This window comes from Apus apus, chromosome Z, assembly GCF_020740795.1.
Source record: "Apus apus isolate bApuApu2 chromosome Z, bApuApu2.pri.cur, whole genome shotgun sequence".
Taxonomy (NCBI): Eukaryota; Metazoa; Chordata; class Aves; order Apodiformes; family Apodidae; genus Apus; species Apus apus.
In genome coordinates, this window is record NC_067312.1 from 22,286,338 (window position 1) to 22,312,183 (window position 25,846).

General features: G+C 36.8%; 1 protein-coding gene across 5 annotated transcripts in view; it reads left to right on the forward strand.

The window, feature by feature from the left end:
• Positions 1-23,546, forward strand: part of RNF180 (ring finger protein 180) — a 68,766-nt gene extending 45,220 nt beyond the window's left edge. For 4 of the 5 annotated variants that reach the window (XM_051643413.1, XM_051643412.1, XM_051643415.1 and 1 more), the window contains 3 exons: positions 2,708-2,933; positions 8,376-8,501; positions 20,487-23,546. In XM_051643413.1, coding sequence (XP_051499373.1) covers positions 2,708-2,933; positions 8,376-8,501; positions 20,487-20,689 — 555 coding nt within the window. In that variant the 3' untranslated portion in view covers positions 20,690-23,546. The remainder of the gene's footprint in view (positions 1-2,707; positions 2,934-8,375; positions 8,502-20,486) is intronic. The other variant, XM_051643414.1, reaches the window with a different exon arrangement.
• Positions 23,547-25,846: the final 2,300 nt, after the last annotated feature.

Here is a 25,846-nt window from a genome sequence, read left to right on the forward strand (position 1 = left end):
GCTTTTAGCTACTCCTTTCTGTGCATCCTACTGTGATTACAAACCTGTCTCAGAACTAACCATTGCCTTTGAGTCCTGTGCAGTTTTGCCTCTTATTTCCTTCATTTACTTAATTATAGAATCATAGAATCATTATGGTTGGAAAACTCCTCTAAGATCATCAAGTCCAACCATGCAAGATGCTTAACTTTCAGCCAACGAGACAAAACAGCTTTTTAATACATATTTTGTATCTCCTTTCCAATCAGTGCTCATCAAAACCAATCAACAAAAGTTTGCTTCCCTACCACACCATCTTTTGTATTTCTCATAGCTTTTAGTTATGCTTTTGTCCTTAAAATAATTTCATTTGGAAAAGAAGTTTAAAAGCATCAAGTCCAGTCATCATCCTGACACTGCCAAGTCCACGTGGCTGGGTCAGAGATGGTTGTTTTTGTCACAATAGTGTATTAACACTTCCTAATTTCTGCTGAAGTAATCTCTGTCATATATTAAGCTCTGACTACTTTCCTCACTTTCTGTGCCAAATTCTTTTCCACTTTTTGTTAAGAGAATGGTATTATGAGGCTTCCGTAATTCTAAAACTACCTAGCTGTACTCGGCTCTCAATTACCTTTTTTTTGCCTTTCTGTTCTGGTGCACATTGTCTATGCACCAGAACAGTGTTGAGACAGTCTGGGTTATAACAGTGTTACTGATTAATTGCAATGAAATGCTGTTCTAACACTCACTCCTACAGCATGGAGCCAGCACCAGTAGTCCCAGTTGTTACAGTCTTGGACTGACTTCTGTAGATGCTAGAGAAGCTAGAACATAGTCGCAGACAGACCTACCCTGGCTGCCTGTTAGTACAGCTTAGGTGCCTCCATAGTAAAGTTTTCTGGGCACATCTCGAGTCTAGCATGAAGAAAAGCAAGCTGAAGTAGTAAGTGCTGAAGTAAGTGCTACAATAGCCACACAGTGATTGATGCTTAGGGTTGCACAAGAGCTTGCATTTGGACATAGCATTAAACCCAAACTGTCTCCATGCATTTGTGTCACAGCATGCCAGAATTTATAAGCCTTCTTGGCACCTGGTATTCTGCAAAGTGTAGTGCAAAGGCTGAGACAGACTGGCAGGACAAGTGCTTATCCAGAACTGATAAATTCTGAGTAAATATTTCTGCTCTGTGTTTTTAAGTATGTTGCACAGTACCCATACAGGACTCATACTTTAAGGCTTATTCATTATTTGCAATATTCAGTACCCCAGGTAGAAGAGGACTGACTATAATGAGACAACAGAAATCCAAACCAGTAAGCTGTACATGGAATAATCTCTGAAACAGATCTAGACACTCCCATCTCTGCAGTAGGTACAAAATAACAATTGTCATTAATATTTGGTATACTGGTATCAGTCTGTGGTTATCTGCCATGGCCTGTGAGTGTCAAAAGTGGCCTGTATATCATACAACTAGTTGATATGCAAATTAGATCCAAATCAAGCAGCTGCTCTAGTACAGAGTAGTACTTATTGAGTAGAAATGCATCAACTGATGTGCTTAATGTCAATAATAGCTGCCTGGAAGAACTTGCAGTACTAGCATTGCAGGACTAGCAAAGAGGTTGGTACAGAGCAGTAGCTGAGCAGAGAGGATGAAGGGATAAAATATAGATACCAGAGCTTGCAAGAAGTCACTGATACTACAAGAAAGCTTAGAATTAAGACAAACTGAGATCATTAAGCAAGGATTGGGTGTTTAGAACAAGAGGCATGAGGCAAGAGTTTTGACACTCAGCAGGATCTGACACCCTCTTTTGTCTTGGTTATTTCCTGGTGGGTCCCTTGGATATAAGCCTGTCTTAGGTTCTGTTAGCTGTGAAACAGAGAGGATAGGGAGAGCAGCAAGAACAAAGTCAATATCCCATGTGAGGTTCCCACAGAGATGACAAAGAAAAATTTCCTTAAGCCAGAAAACCTTGATGCCATTAGTATAAAATCTGCAGATTACATGGAAAGGTTTAGTCATTTTACAAGAGCAAAGCAGGAGCCTGGGAATATATACAAGTTGTTACACTCATATGTCATGTATACCATTGGGGGAAGTCTGGCTATGTCCCGCTACAAATACATAAGTGCAGGGAGTTTTGGAGCATAAGTGCAAGCACAAGCAAGCAGCTAACAAAGATGTTAAGGGTTCCTAGAACTTCCACTCTAAAGTTAGATTCTGCACAGTAGTGATAAAGTTGTGGCTTGTTTCAAAGTCACCATTCTTGCTGAAGCATGTCCTTCACAAATTACGTTTCAAAGGTGGGACAATCCACAGGTTATTTTTAGAGATTTTTCTTTTGTTTTGCCTTTCTTGGCAAAGTACCGGGTATTTTGGTAACAGAGTTACAAATAAATTGCTAAAATTTGCTTTAAAAGAAGAAATCTGGTCATAGTACAGTTTTACTCAGCCTTTTGGGTTCTGTTATTTCCTTCTTTTACTTTCTCATATTATTCCTATTCTCTTCCCACAGAGTGATTGTTGTGACATTCCTGCCTTATCAGTATGTTTCATCATCTCATTAAAAGCGATCTATATTAAAAATTGATAATATCACCAGTGTGTACCAACTTCTCTAAGCGTTAGTTAAAGTCGCTTTCGTGCTGATTGGTTTATCTAAAATAGTTACAAGCTGAGCTATGAAAAAGACTTTATTTTTCTTTTTCTTCTTGCAGACTGTGAATGATAACCTGCACACAGATGATCAGCGTGAGCTCAGAGGAGATAAAGAAAGCTATATTTGTGCAGTGTGCCTGGATGTTTATTTTAATCCTTACATGTGCTATCCATGCCACCACATCTTTTGTGAACCTTGCTTAAGGATGCTTGCCAAAGACAACCCAGCCAGCACTCCATGTCCACTGTGTCGCACTACAATTGCCAGAGTCTTCTTCCAAACGGGTATAAAAATTAAAGTTCTTACAATGCAGAAAAATATCTTTAACTTTCCTTCTTGTAATTCTGCCCTGAATAAATATGTAGCTAAAAGTGTAATAAAACCCTGCTAACCAAATGCATTCATAAAAGGAAGAAAAAAAGAAACAGTAATATGCAATGGGCCAAAATGCACACAGAGCAAAATTTCATGTTGTTAATCCACCGTGAGTTTTTCTTTGCATTTAACTCTTCCACTATTCCATGCAGGCTTTCTTCAGTGATAAGAATCTATTCTGGATGCATACTTTAAAACGTTCTCTTTTTTAAAAGTGAGGTTATGATATTTTGCATTTCTTTGGTTTCAAAAGCTCTAACTAAACATTTTCTCAAAATGTCTTACCAGAAAAGCATTTTTTAAAATCCTAAGTTAATGACACACCACACACACACCCCTTTTCTCTGTTTTGTAGCTTTAATTTAGCTACAATTGAAAATAAAGGCTGGTGAAACTATAGAATCCTCTTAACTAATCTTGGTGAAACTATAGAATCCTCTTAACTAATCTTGTTTTTAAATTCTCCCTTTCTGACCTCTTTCACCCTCATGTTTACTGTTCCTGACTTTTAGCAGTAGGAAAACATGGTTGGTAAGTGGTGTTTGATGTCAGAAAGTGTACAGGGAGAGAAGAGGATAAATAGCATTGTAGATGGAATACCTGTAACAGCATGAGTCAGCCTTTTATGCCTGGAGCTCAAAAAGGTAAATTCAAGCCCCATGGATAAAATTTCTCTGTAGTATCTGGAGCTAGGCTCTTTGCAGCACTTACAATGGTGCATAGACAGGTCACAAAGTAATGGAAATGACTCAGCCATTCAGGAGTGTTTTGTTTATTTTTTTGCATGCTCCAGAGATCTTTCAGCAATACTCTTTAAACTGGAAGAGTGCAGTGATGGTGACAGGTTGGGAATGAAGATCAGAGTATGTATATATAGAGAGAGAAGGAGAGCTGCCCAGCTTCTGTTTCTGGATGTGCACAGACTCTGAATAGGCACAATTTCATATAATTTGATGGCAGACCAGTTCAAGAAACTGGGGAAAATAAGAACTCATTTGGATGGTAAGGAGGCATTTTTCAGGCAAACTAATTTTCCCAGGATGGTTCACTGGAGCGCTGCTGGTGGCCAGGGATAGGAACTGACAATGTCAGGACTGTTGCAGAGAAAATGATTGGAAAGCTGCAACCTGAGCACTCTTGGCACCCTGCCTGGCTGGTGTATGGAGGTTTCAAGCTGTTCTCATGTAACTTGCTTAGTGTTTGATGCTTCTTTGGGTTTGATGTACAGATGGAATATGTTTCACCAAGAAAGAATTACATTTAGTTGTTTTGGGACTACTTAAATTTTTAAAAAGGTATTAACAGGTTTGCTGCAGTAAAATACTACTGGGACAGCACAAAGAGAGAATACAGATCCTTGCTAGAATGTATTTGTAAAACTTTTTAAACACATTTAAAATACTGTTATTTAAGTAAAATATTACTGGGATTATTTGAAGTCTTTGAGTAATTAATATACAATGTGTAAAAATACTTGATGGGAATAAAAAAGAGGTAGACAGACTCTTCTCAGTGGTGCTCAGTGACAGGACAAGAGGCAGCAGGCAGAAATTGAAACACATTAAATTCCATCTGAACATAGGAGAACAATCTTTACCTCTTAGGGTGGTCAAACAGGTTGCCCAGAGAGGCTACGGTGTCTCCATCTGTGGAGATACACTCAAAAATGAACCAGACATGCTTCTGGGCAGCCTGCTGTAGTCACCCTGCTTGAGGAGAGTGGGTTGGACTAGTTAATCTCAAGACATCCGTTCCCACATAACCCATTCTGTGAAATTAACAAGCTATGCCTTTTTTTTGAGGAGGAGGATGCGTGTGGCTGAAGTGAGAGAAATTCCTTTGGATTTACAGGCCTCACAGCAGCTATTTGGATATTGCTCTTCAGTATATAGTAACATATGCTTGACTTAGCAATATATTTTAAAAGAGGTATACTAAATTTGTTTTGGTTTATTATACATATATTATGAAAAATATTTTCAAATTTCCCACTGCATTGCATATTGAGCAGATTTTAAATCAGCCAAGAAATATTGATTATGATAAATCATATCCTTAGAGAAATTCATAAAATCAACACATTAAGGAAGATGGATTGTGGCAGAACAATGTAAAGAGGAGTAATTTTTTTTTTCCTTGCATGATTTATTAAGCCTTTTAAAAGTTATGCTAAAGTCACTGCTGCTATAGTCACTGCAGCAAGCAAAGCAAAGTTGCTACCACTCTGTGTATTTCTCTAATGCAGCAGCTGGGATGCCTTATTTCCCCCACTGATTTTTTTTCTGGATACTTTCTGCTGCTTTCCTTTTGTATTTAGTTTACAAGAATATCTCAAAAAGAAAACATCTAAACATGTATTTCAGAAGTTCACTTTTTAGCTTCTACAGTGTTGCAAACTGAACTTAACTCTAATAGAAGGATGCGTATGTTCCTGTTCTAAGATAGCTCCCGAAACACAGAGACTACATTTAGGAAGGAGACATTGTTATTTGTTGCATCTTTATACAAAGGTGGGTGCTTGATGCCTTGCCACAGATCAAGAACACCAAAGGAGATTTTTCACAACATTTTTATACACAAAACTATAAAATTATTAAGCTTCCAAGTCCATCCTCCTGATAGTGATTGGTTAGTGATTTACATCTAGTTATAATACGGTTAAATCACTGTTTCTCCTATCATGCATGCTCAGGGGGTCTTCACCTAGGCAGGGGTCTTTTTGACCTGGGGATGTCATTTTTATTATTATAATGACATTATAGTGAGCTAAGTTCACCTAGAGGACACAATATCACAACTTCAGCAGCTTCAACTGCCCAAGACTGATCTAGCTGTCAATCTTCTTCATTTTGCTTCTTCTTTATCACGTCCTCCATTCCTTAGGTCCAATTATCCATGTAGACCTGAAGTCTTCTCTGCCAAGTTGGTGATTTACATGAGACACCCGTTCAAACTCTTGATTAATTGCCTTCCTCAAGACATAGTTATTTGAGGGTGTCAGTGCTCAGTGCTGGCTGTGAGACTAATCGTGTGCCTCTCTGACTACATTTTTAGCTTGTACATATATATATATAGACAGAGTACCTCTTACACAGAATAATCACATAGTTTTAAATTTCTGAGTTATTTTCCAACAATTGTAACATGTCAAAAAAGATGAAGGATAACAGGTCACTTAGGAACCAATTGTGAAGAAAGAGTATTTAAGCCAGAGCTGCGAAGCTGGGTGTGACCCTTGAGAGTACTTCCTGTGGCCTGTTGCCTTGGTCAAGTGAGCCTTTTCCACTTCTTGCCTTGAGAGTGAGTTCCAGTCCAGATAGGTTGTTCTAATGGTGTCTGCCATGCATTCCCATCTTTGTTAAAGGCAGCCAGCAACTAACCCCCCCATAGCCACTTGCTCATTTTCCCTGGTAGGATGAGGGAGAGAATCGGAAGGGCAAAGTGAGGAAACTTGTGTGTTGAGGTAAAGACAGTTTAATAGGTAAAGCAAAAGCTGTGCACACAAGCAAAGCAAAACAAGGAATTCATTCACTACTTCCCATGGGCAGGCAGGTGTTCAGCCATCTCCTGGAAAGCAGGGCTCCACACGTAACCATTTCTTGGAATGACAAACACCATCACATCAATTTTCCCCACTTCCTTCTTCTTCCCCAGCTTTGTGTGCTGAGCATGACATCATGTGGTCGGAAATATCCCTGTGGTCAGTTAGGGTCAGCTGTCCTGGGTGTGTGCCCTCCCAGCTCCTTCTGCACCCCCAGCTTGCTGGCTGATGGGGTGAGAAGCAGAAAAGGCCTCAGGGCTGTGTAAGCCTGCTCAGCCATAGCTAAAACACCTCTGCATTATCAACACTGTTTCCAGCACAAAGCCAAAACACAGTCATATGCAAGCTACTATGAAGAAAATTAACCCTATCCCAGGCAAAACTAATATCTAGCCTAGATCTAACCTCTACCGGTTTATGCTGTGAGAGGCAAGCAGAGTCTCATCAGAGGCTATTTCTCTGAATCCAGATAGCACCTAATCCAAATACTTTTAGGACGGTATAAAGTTTTACATTAAAATAATTTTTTAAATGGTAGTGAAAAGTGCACAGCCTGTTCTTTTATGTTTAGAACAAAATGGTCTCTTTCTCTCCACTGACAGAGTTTTATGGATGCAGTAAAGCTCTTACCACATAAAGAGACAGAAGGATTTGGAGATTTCTCTACTCTGCTTTTGTTGTGTAGCCTCATTCCACTTGCATGGTGAAATACAGGGTAATTTTTAGAAAAAGACCTGCATTGGTTTTTTTGCTTCAAATCTGCTAATGCCTTCCTCTTAGATAGAAAAAGCTACTGCAACCAAAGGGCATTTGTAATTTTTTTCCGCTACTTTCTGAACCCTATTCACAAAAAGCTTAGGTTTCTCAAAATTGCTGGAGAAAAATATTTGATTCTTTAATAAAATGTTTATTATTAAAAAATTACGTACAATAACAGTGAATTACAAAGTAATGATACATAATCGTTTGCGAAGATCTGTAAAGGGCTAATTCTTTCATTTAGGGTACAGAATTAGGGTAGCAGCTGCTATTATTAGTATTTGTCTGGAACCATAGTAGTTTGAAGGGCAAAAATTAGGGGATTTGAAGTTTTCCATGTTAACTACCACCTTGGCAACTCTGTTATCAGAAGATCACTTATTTTCTATGGTGGGAAACTGTTTCTTTTAATTTGCTTTCTCTTGTTGTATTGCTATGGATAGGTTAATTTAGACAGTTTTTACTTTCATTACACATGGATATTTCTCCAGATCATATCCTGAAAAGGTGATGATTTGTGATTAATAAATTAAAGCAATTCTTGCAATGTGTCATTAATAATTCTACAAATATGTTCTTAATTCCTGTTAATCCACTATATTTTTAAAAAATCTCTAAAAAGTAGTTTTTACTCTTCTCCTCTAGTTACTTTTACTGAGTGATGGTGTTAAACAACAGTATGAACTGAAAATTAGTACCACAGTCAGTTTGATAGATGTCATTTTTCTTTTCTCAGAGGTCATCACAGTTTTGAAACTTAAATAGGCTGACTTGTTATGTCTTTCATTTTGCTAGAATTTGACATCACTTTCCTAAATGTTTTGGGTTTTTTTCAGAGGAACAAAATCAAAACAGCATATTTAAGGCTTGTTCTTGATATTTCTGGAAATGCTTGGGTTTATGTGACTTCAGTGCAATTTAAGAGATGTTATCATCAGAAAAAGGATTACGAGGTTAGATAAGGCATTTTTATCTTGTAGTAAAAAGCTATGCAAATTATGGTTACTTTTACAGCACTGATGTTTAAATTCCTTCTCATTTATTACTGTAGAACTGAACAACTCTACCAAATCTTTTTTCCCTATGGAATATTTGAAGTTGAAAGAAAATTTTCAAAAATCAAATTCTGCAAAATGGCCTCTGCCAAGCTGCAAGAAAGCCTTCAGAGTATTTGAAGGTAAGTTTTTAATTTTTTTCCTAAGCTTCACTCAGTATTGAATATACTATTTGAAAATAATTCTCTAGCTGATACATACCATTGGAATTCAGAAATTTATTATTATCAAGTAGAGCAGAGTTAAATTATCCTTGGTGACTCATACAAATTGCTCTGAATCTAAAGATAAACTGCAAATTGTAAAAACACAATTTGTGTGTTTACCTTTTTGTTTATTCTTAGATCTTTAATTTTGTGCACATAATTGGGATAATTGTATGTAGTTTCCTGTTTGAAAAAAAAAAAAGTCTGTATAGTGGAAAAAAGAAAATTACTCTAGGAAGAAAGCTGACTAATACTGACTGTGGTTGGTAAAGACCTCTCCAAAAAAGAATCAGTAAAAAAAATCAGTATCAGTCTATTATGAAAGAAGTAATATTAAGAAGTTGGAATAATGTAATATATATTATTCTGTACTGCTTCTTCTATATATGCAAAATAGGGTAAAGGGAATGGATGGTTTATCTTTGTTTTCTGCTTATTGTATCAATAAAAATGAGTTCTCTTGTTGCTACTTTAATGCTTAAACATTTTCATGGTTATTAACTGATTGTTAACTTTAAAACATTTCAAGTTAGACCACTGAAATGTGGAATTTACTGTTTACCCATTTTTCCAGTCAAATGGACATTCTTCACCAGGACTCATCTGTGTTTACTGATACAGAGTCTTGCTGGCAGATATTGTTCCTGTTCATAAGAACAATATAGATTTATTGTAGAAGCATGTGGAAAAAATACATTTTACATTTCTTTCTTGAGTCTACCCAGATCTTTATATGGGTCGAATTTGATCTTCCACTTATAAAACTGTGTCACACAAGGTCATGATTTGATACTGAAAATAACAGGAGATGCTCCTAGCTATCAAAAATGAGCAGACCTGAGAAGTTTGAGGACTTTGGTATTACTCAGAGCGAAAGCTGTTGGCAGGAAAAGCAAAGATGTGTATTTCTTTTCTCTAACAGCAGCTAATGTAGTGTGGATGTTGATGCTGAGGATATTAGTTTCTTATAATACATTACTTTTTGTATGTGACAATAGTGACTTGGTTCATATATGTTCCATAGTGTCATATGAACTATGTCTTTCATAAATATGAAAAGCTGCCAAGCACATTTATAGAAAACAAAAATAATTAACATAAAAGGAAGATCATACAGCTTCAGTATTGTGCTACCGGAAAAATGGGCATGTTCTTTCACAAAGGTACTTCAAAATGCTGCTGTTACATGTCTCCAAAGGCAGCCTGAAACTCCCACACCAAATGGGAACATGATTAGATGTATTTAATCGGAAAGCCAAACCACAGAGCTGTCTGAAACTTTGCCTTGCCTTTTTAAGTACGAATGCTGCTATCATGTCTCACTCTCCTGACTTTATATTTTAATAACAGCTACTGCAGGGTTTGTGTCAGTTCAAAAAACATATGTATAATATTTTCTCCATAGACGGCTTTTTTGGGCTTACATCTCAATTGTGCGTGGCAGCATCTGAAGTTTCATATTTGGTTTTCTTAACTTTGCTTATGTTCTCTGCCTCAAGAGGCTCCCAGGGACTTCACAGGCATAGAAGACTGAGCATACTGGCAGCAAAAAGCTTCTGAAACTGTGATACATTCCCTTGCAAGTGCAAACCCTGCTATCACTAAGAGCATTATGGGGGAAAAGGCTATTTACTTATATTAATTTTTGTTTAATTATAAAGATAACAGCCTAATAAGTTACTAGATTTGCTGAAGGCAAAATACTAAGAATGGGAAGAAGATTCATGTAGGTACATTAGTAGAGTGACTGGAGCAAAAGGGAATATGACTACAGTGCTTAGAAAGTCCTGAAAAGATTCAGTTTTAAATGTGAGAATAACTGCTTCTATATAAGACAGTATGGTGTAGTTGAGAAATTTTGCGGCCCTGTTAGAAATGCATAGGCTGTTTTGTCCAGCTCATATCCAATAGGTTCAGTGGTCACGGAGAATCTAGCAGCTCTTTTCAAACTTGATTATTCTAGTTTTTCATATAACAAAACCTCTTCCACAATTTATACTCCAGACATAAAAATTATAAACTTTGAACAGTAGACCACTCATTAGGGATGCTAGACCTTTTAAAAAGGGGCCTCCAAAATAGATTGGGATGCAAGGAGAGGAAGATAGCTGTTGAGAAGCCTAGTTTATGAAAATATTTATCAGTTTGAACTAATTCAGACTTTCTGAAAACTGCACAAGTACTGAATAAAATTGAGCATCTTTTCTTTCTCCTTACTTTTTGCCTGAACTGATTCCCTGAGCCAAACAGATTTTGTAATCAATATGTGAGTCTTTATATAAGAATTCCATGAGGAAAGTAAAATTACCTTCTAAAGAAAAAAACTCCAAAAATATTTGTAGGTTTTGAGTTTTTATATGAAAAACAAGAAACCTCAGTATTGTGGCATTTTTGTGCTTTCAAGCCTATGAAAATTGCTCCCGAGTAGTTTGTCCTTATATTGCACTGTACTTTTTTTCCAATTAAAAACATTAATGGAATTCCCATTTGCTTCATAAACATTACATAAAGCATTGCCCTGTATGTGGTATGCTCTGTTTGATCAATGATAGGTTAATAAAATGGAAATGCTATTCAGGAATGAAAGCCAGTCTTTTACCATTCAGATCTTTAATGCATTTGAAAGTTAACAAGCTAGTTTAAATATTCCTCTAAAATGTCTTCTGTTTTACATGAGATAAACACAGATATTTACTCATTGTTTTGAGTAGTGGTAACTTCTAAAAAATGCAGTTGCACAATATAAATAACATCTCAAATAGTTATTTCCTTAAGTAGATTTAAAAATAAATAAATTGTGCTGTTTGAATAGGATAGTTAAATAGCAAATATGCTCAACTGGATCCTGTTATCTTAGGTTTATAATGTAACAGCGTAATAATTGTAGCCATTGCATGCCATTAAATTGGAGTTGCATTCTATAAACACTGTACAGTCACAGAAAGTTTACAAACAAAAGGCATGTCTCCAAAAGTAATTTGATATCAGAAGTGTGGATTAAAAGAAATAATAAAGATAGTAAAGATAATTTAAATTGAAAATTGTGTACTTAATTTGACAGTGACTTTGGTGTAGTCAAGAGCAGGAATTAAAAAAAAACAGACAGAGACAATTTAATGCACTGGGTGTAAAAGGGTGATTTCAAAAGTTTTTGCATAAATCTGAGATAGAAATATATTGAGACTAGCAATACAGGGTAGAGTAGTCAAGATAGTGATGGTACTGGGGTAAAAGGTTGTTGGCTGTCTGCATATAGAGAAAGACTTCAGATGCACCTGATGATAAGTACATCACGATGAGAGAGGCATATATGAAACCTCTGAGTTACAGCCCTTGGTGACTATTCCAAGATACAGTTATTCCTAGGCTAAGACGAAATTCCCTCCAACTGTTTTTATGCTAACGTTTTTATTTAAGATGTGATTATTAAATTGAAAGTCAAAAAGACTATTTAGAAATGGAGTAATTCTTTTTGTTTGTTGGGGTTTTTTGTTAATGCTTAATCTAGAAAGCATTCCCCCAATAATGCATACAGTGAAATCTGTGCTAGTTCTTTACTGATCTCCTCTGTTTAGTGACTTAATAAAAAGCTATTGATTATATGTGCTTCAGGTAATCCTTCCTGAACACAGGGGTTGGACTAGATGATCCCTAGAGGTCCCTTCCAACTTGGACAATTCTGTGATTCTATGATTCTACATCAATCAAGGATTGCAAGATACAGTCTTTTCAATGCCTATTAATACTAGTGGAAATTCCCACCACCTCAGTAGGTTATATCTGCTACGTCCTTTTATATAATCATTCTCTAGAGAAAAGGGTGTGCAATTTCCTACTTTTTTTTTTTTTTAAAAAAAGAAATATTATGAAAGCTTTTAATCATACCTGTTGATATTTTTTTTATTATTTCTTTGTCTTTAAAATTGGGGTACAAAAATTAAAAATATACTTTCTTGATTCAAGATTCTTGCTATTGTAATTTCAGTTAGGCAATAAAAGAAGGATGTTATCAGCTATGAAAATTTACAGCTATAAAATTAGCTCGACTAAGTTTTAAGTTCACTGTTCTCTGTTTAAAAATAATTTTTTAAATGATACTGGGTTTCAAGCTTCTGATGCTGTGACCTACTAGGAAGAGAAACAAGAAATTGAAAATAGAAGGGGCAGTATTGATTTTAGCTATAAAGAGTATTGCTGGAGTATAAGAAGTCTCTCAAAATAATCCACATATTGAGCAATTTTACTCAAGTCCTACTATTCTGTTCTTCCTTATTGTAGTTTTTGCTTTCCATTAATTTCCTTACTTCCTTATTTCTTTCTTTTAAGTTGTTTGTTCCTTTGTCATACTAGTGAAGACTGCTGTTGTGGGACCATGCAGTTCTTCACCAGAAGGCTTTCCTTTTTTAACCAGAATGCATCAGATTTTCAGTATAGATTTACTGGAGGAATAAATATTTCTTTTGTTTGTTCAGATGGGAAGTAGGAATTTTTGAAGCAGAAATTAGCTAGAGCTGCATAGGAATTTGTTCAAAGACCATGTCATGGCCCCAGGGCTGGTCATTCACTAGTTTCTCTGCAGTAATTAAGGGAAGCCTGTTGCCAGACAGCTAGATTTGCAAATAAACTAAATGCTTTGTGTAGATCAAGGCAGCCTTGTCTTACAGAGGGGTATGTTGAGGTCCTGGGGTGCCTATCTTGTGTATTTCCGCTAACCTTTGCTGTCAGACTGACCCTGACTTAAGACAAGTAGAGGCAATTAATAAAATCTTTATTAAGAAAGTATTTGCATTAGTGTTATCTTACATTGTTCCACTAAAACTGGCTTCAAACACTTGTACAGTAGCCATCTGGACAAACAGAGACTGAAGGAATGTGAGTAGTTAGGGAGGAGTTGTAGGGAACAACAAAACTAGAGGAAGGTGATGCCATTACAGCAATATTATACAAAAGGCTACTGATTTCTCTGGTTTTCATTGTCTGTGCTGTCGTGACAAGGAGAGAAGTTGTCTGCAAGTTAAAATCACTGTTAAGATATCTACATGCAAATGTGAACAAAAGTGATTACAAATCCCCATCTTAAAGACAAAAATATGAAAATTACCGTAACTATAATATGCATGTAATCAATTTACATGTAGAAAACTTACCCTTAAAGGAAGTCATTTTATGGTCTAGAGTATATGCAAACTGTGCATTTAGATCCATGACATGATCTCACAGGGAGACCATGCAGCTTCATTTCTTGGGATCACTCATCAATGCTACATGGATTGCAGTCAACACAGGTATGGTGAAGGAGAGGGCAGTTAAATAAGCCAGTGTTTTATTTATTCCCTGAGCTAGTTTGCACCCTAAAAAATAAGGACATGCATTTCAAAAACTGTAGATTGTTTTTATTTAATCTGCATACTCTTTTTATTTCATCACCCTTATGGTTATGGTTTAGAGGAAGGAAGAAAAAACAATCAAATAATTCACTCGATTACTTTAAAAAATCTGCTTTCAAACTGGCTATCAAAATTCCTTCATGGCTTCCACAGGCAATTGACTTCTACATTGTGAAATGTGAGATTAATTACTCCTGGTAATGCTGCATCCCAGCAATTAAACTAGCCATTGTATTTGAGAATATTGGTAATTACAGAATAATCACAGATGTTTGGACAGAGTATGTTTTGTAAGCTCATTCTGCCCTCCCACAGTCCTCTTGCTTCTTGATTCATTTACTTCCAGGGGAATAAATAGCCCAAGATAGAAAACACAATTTATTCTAGTTTCATTGTGAATTTATGAGAAGGACTGGGCACAGCAGTCATTGAATTTTTCTCATAAAATTGGTAAATAGTTTTAATATTTAATAAATCAGTGAAAATGTTATTTTTGCAAATTACTCAATGTAAAATGTTTATACATGCTTTTAATGTGACTTTGTGGATTTTGTCATTAATTTCTAAAGCTTTATCTTTTTTGTTTTGGGAGTCAATGGAACATGCTTGCTGGCTTTCACATAGGATAACTGCCATTCTCTCATAAACTTCTCCAGCAATATCTGCTTCTTTCTCTGTTGGAAATGCAGATCTCAGCTCATTGTAACTACAAAATCTTGCTATTTAGCTATTATATTAGCATAACCAAAATATGATAGCACATGATATACATGTGGAGGAAGGCTGGTGTTTATGCAAGAAGGTCAGGGTGATACCTCATTTGTGAAAGCAGTATAAAAATACCGTATTCTTCTTAAAAAAAAAAAAAAAGTACAGAATGCTGGGAAATTTTACAGAAGCACAGAATCTTAGGGGTTGGAAAGGACCTCGAAAGATGATCCAGTCCAACCCCCCTGCCAGACGAGGGTCACCTAGAGCACATCAGAGAGGAATGTGTCCAGGCGGGGTTTGAATGTCTCCAGACAATTCTCTTCAAAGGAGAATTTTGGCCCATTTCTCGAAGTTGTCATCAGGTCTGCAGGTGACAACAAATTGAAAGACTGGTTGTTAGACTCAGTGGTAGGGCTGCTATTCAGAGACACAAAGAAAGGCTGCAGAAATGGTCTAGAACCATAAAGCAGATGCTTCAGCAGATAGAGACCCTTTCAGCAGGGCATGTAAAAAAAAAAAAAACAGGCCAAGGTAAAAAAAATGTAAAATACCATGTAAAATAGCATCTAGCAATCTACATTGGATTATCGCTGGAATCCCAAAGCAGTCTGTATAGTTCAGAATATTCATACATGATTTGGAAAAGCGATACTAATACAGCTGATGAAGTTTATGAGTGATACTAAGGTATTCAGTTCATTGACAACAGCAAATAAGAACTTGACATCTCACAGTTCTGTTGATCAGTGATCTCGAGGGGGCAACAGAAAGCACTCTACTCAGGTATGCAGAGGACAACAAATTGGAGGACAGTTTGATAGACTCAGCAGCAGGGCTGCCATACAGAGAGACCAAGTCAGGCTGGAGAAATGTTCTGAACGGAACCTTGTGAACTTCAACAAGGGCAAATGCTGAGTCCCACACCTGGGAAGGAAGAGTCCCTGGCAATGAGACAGTTTGGGCACTGACAGCCTGAAGAGCTGCTCCCTGGAAAAGACCTGGGCATCCTGATGGAGAGCAAGCTGTGCATGGGATGGCAGTGTGCTCTGACAGCAAAGATGGCCAGCAGCATCCTGAGCTTTATGAACAGGAGCATGATACACAAACAGCAATAGATGAGAGAAGCATTTATCTCCTGCTGCTTGGCAGAGCACATCTAAAATACTGCAGTTTTGCCCCCAGTCTCCAAAATAAGTTCATAGTCACTATGATGAACTGTAAATTACCTATTGCAGCTTAAGAAAAGGGATCTGGGTAATAGTGAGATTATTTTTCTGAAAATATTCAATGCACAGCTGTAGTCAAAAGGTAAACAGGAATTATTAGGATCTTAGCAAAATGGAAAGCATTATGTCATTGTCTAGGTTTGTGGTGATCCCACATCTCTGATTTTGCATATAATTTTAGATTACATCATCTCAAAGAAGGATAAAGCAGAGTGAAGCTAATGCAGAAAAGATTATCTGAAATATGGAAGCTTTTCCATACAAAGCAAATTTAGAAGATTTTTGTTTGGAAAGGACATTACAGAAGACAGATACAAGAAGTCTGTAAAATTATGATGTAAAAAGATATTTCAAAAAAGATTGTTGGCTGTCTGTCAGAAGCATTTTTGCATTAGCAATTACATCAACCATATCAGATAGGACAAAACAATTAACTCTGAATGCTTGATGCCCACATTTGCATTTTAGCAAACAGGGGCACCTTCCTCCCAATCCCAAGGGCTGAATGCCCATTAGTGGTTGAAGCATATTACTGGAACACATCAGAGTTCTTGGAGCTCATCTTCTGGTTCAGTTTCACCTGAAAGGAAATTGGTTTATTTGCTCTGAGACTACTCCGCCATGGGATACAAAGCAGAGGCAATATGAGATCTGGTTCAAAATATGCATATAGATATGTAAGTAAAGGAAATCCTGAGTGCCGTTTTAACTCATTGTTCTGAGCACAGCTTCCAAAGCACTGGGGTCCTAAGATGCTGGTGCTGCAAGAGCATATATGGGAACGTGTCGGTCTGTACTTATTTTTCTCTTATAGTCTTTCAGTAGCTCTGCCTGCTGCAGCTCATAATCAGGAAAAAGGGACTGTCAAAATTACCTTGGTACATCTGATTACCTAAGAACACTTGTTCTTAGGTAATTTAATTTTACATGAGCACTTATAACGTAAATGGTTATTCTAGCTTGCATATTATTCATTTGGGCACATTTCTAGGGTAAAATTTTCCATTTCATATTCTTTAGTTAAAGCAAAATGAGGTCAGTCAATTTATAAAATCAGGATAATATTTTGAATTGTTTGTAGACTTATTTTGAGCATTGCTAATACCTCAACAGGAGGTTGCAAAAACTTGGGCAAGGACACAGGCGACAGATGTGCCCACTGATGCTCTGGTGAAAATCCTTTTTGATTTGCACACTTCAGTGGTTATATAAATGTAATTTGCACACAACAAGGTTTTTGTTGTCTAGTAACAAGATTCCACTGATAGTCTGCCAGACTTAGATGGCACTGTGCATGCATATTCATGTGGTTTGAGTGGAAGTTCTTGTTTAGAGTATAGCATCACAAGCATTCACAAAAAATTATGTAAAATACATGTTTTAACAAATACATGCCTATGTAGAAATAATTTAGGGACTGTATTCATCAAATAATATTTGTTTTCTTTTTTAAAAAGGAGTAAATACTTGAAAAGTTATTTGAAGCTCCCTCAGCTCCTCTGTTTCATAAATCAAACCTCTACTCCATGTTGCTATACAGTTTTTGACAAACTGCAGCTCTGTTTTTATCTGCAGATGGCTAGAATCAAATGCAAATGGTTTGTTTCCACTCTAGCTGGCGAGACAGGCGTCTGAAGGTATTTTTCATGTCAAAATTTATTAAAGACAGTAGTGACAGTATGGATCATGAAGTCTGCAGTAACCTTTGTGCATGACCATACAGGGTATTTAAATCTTATCCTGGTTTCAGTACTGTACACAAGTTTATTTGGTCATTATTCTTTGTTAGCCTCTGTTAAGTCTTATAATTCAGTTTACATAGTAGTTGTACTATTGACATTTTCAATGAAAGCTTAATCATTTTACAGATGGTAAAAAAGAGACTATTTCAGCAACAGAATTTACGTCTATTCCGTATAAATGACTGTCAGCTTTCAGTAACTTTACTCACACTCAGGGAAGCCATAGGGATTACACGTGTAGTAAGCAGCTTCTGATTGTATACACACAGAGCACCAGCAATTTTTTTGTAGCTTACTATAAGAAGAGCAATTAGAGAACAGCCAATTTCCCACACTGAAAATGCTGTTCTTGAATGTGGAATGTTTACATTACAAAGTCTAATCTTTTATGAACTCAGTGCAGGTTTGCTTAAGGTAATTTGCACATACATACAGATCAAGGATATTGTCTAAGTCATCTGGAAGACGAGGACTAGCAAGTCAAAATTAATGTAGCTACATGTTTCCATAATTTTCTGATTATCCCTGTTAATCCAAAAACAGCCTGTAGCATTTTTTGTTATATTTACTTTAAGTATTGAAATAAGTAAGAAGAAAGTGCTAACAGCATTCTTGACTAAAACCCTCCAGAGAGGTTAATATACGCTAAAATTCATGTGTAAAAGGCAAAGTTAATGATATAACATTAATGATAAAATTTAATGCCATTTGCAACCTAAATTTAAAAGCTAGAACATAGCAACATAAATCTAGGTTTCTACTTAACAGTAAAGTTTAAAAAGTATTATAAAAGAAATTAAGAAAAATACAGGTCTGGAATTGAGGTAAGTTTTTAAACTAGCGTTTTTCAAGCAAATTACATCTTGGCAGAAAGGTATTTAAAGAAAACTAATATTTTTAAGAATTTTGTTACTGAATTACTGAGGTTATTATTCAGTAATCAAATATCCTGTTTAACATAATTTTAAAATAGCATAATCTAAAGCATAACATAAAGAACAAGGAGATTCATATCTTCAGCATCCTTAAACAGATGTTTAGCTCATGCACTTGCATAAAAAATTGCAGTATTATAATCTAAAGTCTTTAAAAGTAAATCCCTGGGTTTATCTATCTATCTATCTATCTATCTATCTATCTATCTATCTATCTATCTATCTATTTATTTATTTATTTTCCCCCCTGTCCTGTCAGTACAGCATATTTAGCTGTGGGGCAAATCTTCTCCCACTTTGAGTCACTGAAAACCATCATAAAACAGTATTGCTCTCTTGACTAGCATGAAGATACATGTAGAGATTCTGATGTATACAGAACTAGAAACTTAGTACCTGTACATGCCAAACTGATCCAAATTGTTATTTAAAAAAAAAAAAAAAAAAAAAGCAATAAAATTGGGATGTCTAACCATGAGTGATTCTAAAAAAGGAAGAATTGCTGTAGTCTAGTCAAATTTCTAAATGAAATAGTCACTAAACTGATACAGGAGGACTGGTTTACCTCTGTAATTTGGAGTCAACTGCTCTTGAACTATCTTAAAAGGGATTGCAAAGAGAGAAAATACTTTTTTTTTTTTTTTTTTTTGAAGACATGGAAACATTTGTGCTATGGAGGTTCTGGGAAACAATATTAATTCAGAAAAACAGCAACAACAAAGAAACAGTCAATGTCCACCACTGAAAAGGAACAATATTGGAGTCCCAGAAAAGTCCTGTATCAGGACACTTTTAAAAACTATATTTCTCAATTATCTTGAATAAGGTCAGAGAAATTAAAATTACTGGCATGTGAGCACCAATTACGTGCACCTATTTATGTTGGCAAAACCAGAGGACTAAGGAACTTCAAGGAGGCTGAAGGAAACTGGACTAGAAGGCAACACAGTAGCAGATTAGTACTGAGGGGTGCAGTCTGAGGCACACTGGTGTGCCGGGGTCCATGCTGAAGGGGACACTTCATACCCACCTTGAGACTCCAAAAGCCAGGATGTCAGAGCTGAGGACAAGAGTCTGGACAGCTCAGCAAAAAAATCTGTATTCCAAAATTAAAGAATGTGTCATAAAGATGGAGAGGCTTGAAAATCCAGACCAGTATGACTGCATGCCACTCTTGTCCTTCATCAGAATGGGACAGGTCTTCTGCCTTTGCAAGAACAGCCCCCAGCCTCTTTCCTGTCTTACGACCTGCTCTCTAACACGGCTTCACAGACACTTCTCCAACTTTGTGTCTTGACATATACAAGCACTATGTATGCAGTACTTCTCTTACTACACAAAAAAATCAGAGGAGGAATGGAGAGGAAGGATGTTTTCACAGAACCCCACACTCAGGCCACTCTTAGAGTCACAGGATTTTTACATCCATTAGGAAGTGTTTGCATTTGCCTTTATATTTTCAGTGTATTATCAACATAGAAACAAATATTTTTAAATTAAATTTCAACCTGATATTTATCATCTAGAAACATAATATTAAAACAAGCAGGATTTATTCAGAAGAGTGGTTTGAAAAAAAAAATTCAGATACTAGGAACAGGAATTCAAATGTGTTTGTGCAGTTGAACTGTGTGTGTACACATTCAGATGTCTTGATTACTGAAGAATTCACATAAGTAGAATTAAACCTTTCAAAATCAGGTCCATGGAATGCTTCTTGTCCAACAAGGTGAGGAAACCTAGCAATGAGGTGTGAGATTTCTTGTTTCCATTTATCCTGGGGGAAGAAGGTTTAACTTTTTTGGTTTTATTCCCTGCCCCTCTCCCCTTTATTTATTTTTTTTTTTAACTCAATCTAGTTGCTTTTATAAAGATTTTTATCTCAAAGTCTGTATTCCAGCAGGTTTTCAAAGACGCACAGCTACTGTAACAAGGAGGCATTTCCCACATGCTGCTCACAGGATGGACTACATGGACTTTGAAGATGATAGCCGTGGATGGCGGTTTGATATGGACATGGTGATAATCTACATTTATTCAGTCAACTGGGTAATAGGATTTATTGTGTTCTGTTTTCTTTGTTATTTCTTTTTCCCTTTTTAGACTGTAGTAATCACAGTTAAGGAAAACAGCAGTGATGTGAACCACAGTAACGTAACTAGAAAAAGCATGAAGAAGGCAAAATATTTGATACCGCATTTTTATAATTCAGAATTGTAATGGATTGCATCAAGCACACTGTGAGGCTGTTTGGTGCTTCTTCTATTTGTGACAAAATACTTGAGTTTGGTGGGAACAGGATTTGCCCCTAATGTATAACATAATGCTCTTCAGAAATATAGAATACTGCTTATTCTTAGGGGAGTTCTGTGTAGTATAACAGAGTGTGATCCATGGAGTCATTCTGGGGTTTAACACACTGTTCTTACTCACTGGTGCTTCAATTTCTCATACATAAAAGCAATAAAGATGTTTCCTATTTATACATACATCTTTTGGGAACAGATTGTAAGCATCACAGTTCTGCACCATGCCTTATGCAGACATATATCAGAGCTATTTCAATTGTATAATCCAAATCCTGGAAAATTTTGACAATTGATAAGCCTGTCAGCATTCTACTATGAAGATGTGCTGTACTCAGTGCCTAAAATTTTGAGCTTATTAACCAAAAAGAGAAATAAGACTGCACAGTGCACTGACAGTTCATCTTTTCAGAAAATGGAAATCAGAAGGAATCAACAAACAACTCTAGGTTCTGCACATTAAAGGGACCATTTTTGTGATTATTCCCAGAGTAGCACTATACCCTTTTTGAAGCATCCAGATGACTCCGTTTGGATCCAGCAAGACAGCTAATTGAGGGTAAGCAGGAGGCCTGCTGGCTGTGATGCTGTGAGACACTAACCCCAGTAAATACTGGAGAAAGAAGCAACCACCAGTGTAAGAAATCAGTATCATTACGCAACTGCTGTAACGAGGATACTCTCAAGTGTGGGCTCACCAGGTCTGCGGGTCTCCAAGGGGATTACATAAAAGGACACAGAATTTATTTGCACCTTTCATGTGAACAATTCTAAAGGACTTTATAGTTAGTCTATACATAGATTGCTGAGTTACAGTACCCAACTGCAGCCAGTTCAGCAATCATTCCGTACTTACTGCTTTACAGTCTTTTCAAATGAAAGTGTGTCTGTTAAATTGGTAAAAGGATATTAGAAACTATTGGAGGAATCAGGTGTTGAAGTGTGGTGCAAGGTAGTTCAGGGGCTTACTCTTCAGGAAGGTAGAAGGAAGTTTTTATTTCTAAGGGCGTGACCCAGTGAGGTACACTGTGGTTTGATCTAGAAAAGCATGTGAGTAGATCTATGTAGTCCCTCTGGTATCATGATTTGTGTGGGAGACCTGTGGTTTTCGAGTAGGTGGTGTACTCCCCTGTTCTAGCAGAGAACAAGGAGAAATGTGTGAGGAAGGTGCCATCTGCCAAATGTGATGGAATTGAATTAATTCAAAGGGTTTAGAAAGCTTGTGCTTATGCTTCTTTACTGGAGCAGGGCCAGCATGGTCAGTCTCTTACAGGCTATAAAGTGATCAGGACCAGAAACTTCCCTTAATCTGAAAAACATCAGTAAATCTGCTACTAATATTTAGTTTTCTTACCAGCTGTGTAAAATAATCTCTTTGAGAGTATATGTGTAGAATTAAAAATTACAAATATAAATACACTGATTACACTAAATAACTTTTGCCATAGTTTTTTAATATATGCACATTTAAAGGGATATAATAATTGAAGTTCACCATCATCACATAGACATGGTTGTGACAGAAATGCATTGTCTGTAATTACAGTATTTCTTGTTACTTCGTCCAAAGGCAACTGGCTCTATTACTGGTGGCACTAGGCATAAGGTTTAGTGAATTTCCCCCTTTATATAATTACCAAAAAAATCTTCTAAAAGGTAGGTTTTTAGGTCATAAGCTCATGTTTTACTACATGTAGATGTGTAGGTTTCCATGCTCAAATATTATCAGTAATTTTATACATTTTTCTCATCTATGCCAGGACTGGGATGCTAACTGCAGGTTTTTTTCTTTGTCTCTGTACTCTTATTAATTTATTCCTATCTCAACAAAGAGAGCGACTGATTCACCTGTTAAGTCAAAATTGCTTCTATCTTTTGATCTTAGAAAATACTAACATAAAAAGATGTCATTCAAAATTACTTGAACATAGTTGACATAGTTTGAAATTCCAGTAATAATTTTAATTTTAAATTATTTAACCAGGATATCTGATATGGCAATATCCTTAAGTAAATATTCCAAAATATATTGTGATGTAAACATAATATAGGCACTAATTATATACAAGAGTTGCTTAAATAATTGTTAATAGAATGTTGCCATGGTTTTATTCTGAAAAAGACAACAAAAGAGAATAGAAAATCCGGTGTAATGCTGGCCCCTTGTATACATTTACAGCAATAACTGATGACTAAGGGTGGCTGCATTTTCCTAAACGTAGTAGGAGTGACAATTTTGTATGGTATTTCTGACTGTGTAGCTCTCTCTTTCTTCAAGACCTAAATAATAAACTGTTTCTTCAGCTACATTGTTTTACTTTATATTGGCATTATTAATTTCAGAGGACAATTAGTTTTATAAATGTACATATTGAAGAGAGACATCTTCCATAGGAAAACTTTTAAAAAACAAAGGTTGGAGCTACATTTTTGTCTTTTATTACTTTTTTTGAGATACCTACTTTTGTAAAAATACATTAACAATTTGAAGGTTCAAATTTGTTTTTTCTTAAAGTTTGCCTGTAAAATGCTGTTGGTATCTGTGGGAGCAAGAGCAGGTCCTTGTAAGCAATTTTCTGGTTAAACTGATTCTGCTTGGCAAGTTTGTCTTTCTTATCTACAATAGTATTAAAATGTTTGCAATAAAATCTGAGTTGTTTTTGATATTTTGCAGTCATTTCACTAGACTTTGCTAGGTGGAATTAAACTTTAATTCAATTTTAAAAGGCACCCCTCCTGGCACCTTCAGGGAATGTTCCACTGTGCTCCTTCATGAGTGCAGTGGGACAGCCTTTCGTCCCTGCATGGGCTGCAGGGAAACTTCTGCTTGGGCACCCTCAGGATCTTCACCCTGGCACTGCTTTCACCTCTGCAGCACAGCTCTTTCTGCTCGCTCTGCTCAGGTCTTACATCAGTTCCTTCATATGTTAATCACAGAGGTGCATCCATTGTGTCTCTCTAATGGCTCCTTGGCTGACTGGTTTGGAGCTGTGGGAGCTTTTTCAGCTTCCTGGAGCCCCTTCCCCACCACCAGAAGAACCCAAACCAAACCAGCACATGCAATTTAGAAGAGCATTCCCAAGCAATAGCTGCACAGGAAGGAGCTGACATGAAGCGCAATGGATTCTTTCATAGCTGTGCTGTACCTGCCAACAGAAGCTGAGATGTAAATTAAGCACTTACCAGTACACTAATGTACACATCTGAAGTATTTACCGTACGTCAATGACACCATTACCACAGTTACTGATATTGAGAGGGAAAAGGATGCTGAAGATCAAAGTTTAGGTTTATCTTGTCTTTTTTACAGAGAAGTAAAGTGCTGATAACATGAACCTCTGGGAGGAAGAGTAGCTATTGTAGCTACCATGGGATATGTAACTGTCTTGAGGGTGTGTAGAGTTGCTTTTGTGGAAGTGTTTTCAGCATCTTTCACCCTTGTCAATCCTGACTACCTCATAACTGGGATTCACAGGCCCTCTTGGGAACTCCAGGTACAAGGGGATTCCCCAGCAGATGGAAAAGATGAAGGTAGGACATCAAAAGCATTATGCTGGTGTTCAACCCTGCACCCAAGCAGATGCTGATAGAAAGGACACAAGGTATGCTCTGGATTGCTCTGGGCTAGATATTGAGGAAGACAACAAGCTCTGCTTAGAGATACCCTTTATTTAGCAGAAAGTCCTAAGACAGGCAGTAATAATTGGCAGTGAGGTGTATTTAAAACTGAGCAGCAAATCTCAGAGGATTTTGATAAGTGGCAAAAAGTCTACCTGGAGGCTAGTAACTAGTGGTGTGCCCCAGGGATCAAAACTGGGTCCTCTCCTGTTCATCTTCATTAATGGTCTGGATGATGGGGCAGGGCATATGCTCAGCAAGCAGTAAAGGACAACTCTGGGAGCAGTGGCTGGTACACCAGAGGGCTGTGCTGCCATCCAGTGGGACCTTGACAGGCTGGAGGAATGGACTAAAAGGGACCTCTTGCAGTTCAGTAAGGAGAAATGCAAAGTCTGGCACCTGGGATCAGCCCCATGCCCAAATACATGCTGAGACCTGGAAAGCAGCTCTGCAGAAAAGAACCTGGGGTTCCTAGGTGACACCAAGTTGAATATGAGCCAGCAATGCACCCTTGCTACAAGAAGGCTAATGGTATCCTGGGCTGCATTAAGTGGAATGTGGCCAAGAGATCAAGGGAGGTGATCCTTCCTCTCTACTGAGCACTGGTGGGGCCACACTTGGAGTGCTAGGTCCAGTTCTGGACTCCCCTGTACAACAGATATACAGAGCTACTTGAGAAAGTACAGCAAAGGGCCACTAAGATGATTACAGGACAAAAGCATCTCTCATATGAGTGATTCTCTGAAGTCATCACACAAGACTTAACACATTGAAGACTAGAAAAAATGGATCCTTCAATAATGGATAAATAAGCTGGAAAGTTCTGAGTAGAACATCCTGATCTCTCCTAATAACACAAGGCAGTACAGTGCTTGGCCCACATTTATGTCCATTTTTGTTCTTTTCTGTATATACCTGTAATTCTCTGGCTGGAACAGTTCTTTATAATTTTTTTTTTTTTTTTTCCCTCACTGATATCTTGATTCAATACAACCAACCTCTCTCTTTGGGTGCCAGTTCAAACATTAAGGGTTTATCTTTCTCCTTATAAAAATCCATGGTTGTTGCAGTCCTCTAAAGGTAAAGTTCAGAAGAGTAGTACCAAGGAAAGAATCCTGCAAATGGACTTTTGTCTTACATTTTCTATTACTGTAAAATATAGTGTAATAGAATTTCTGAAATTAATTTTCAGAATTTCTTGTGGCACAAACAAGTACAAATTTTCTACCTACTTACTTACATTTGCTTACCCTATGACTGAAAGAAATTAAACCTCCAGTGTCTTAGACATGTTATGATTTCTTTGTTTTTGTGATGTAATGATAGAAAATACATA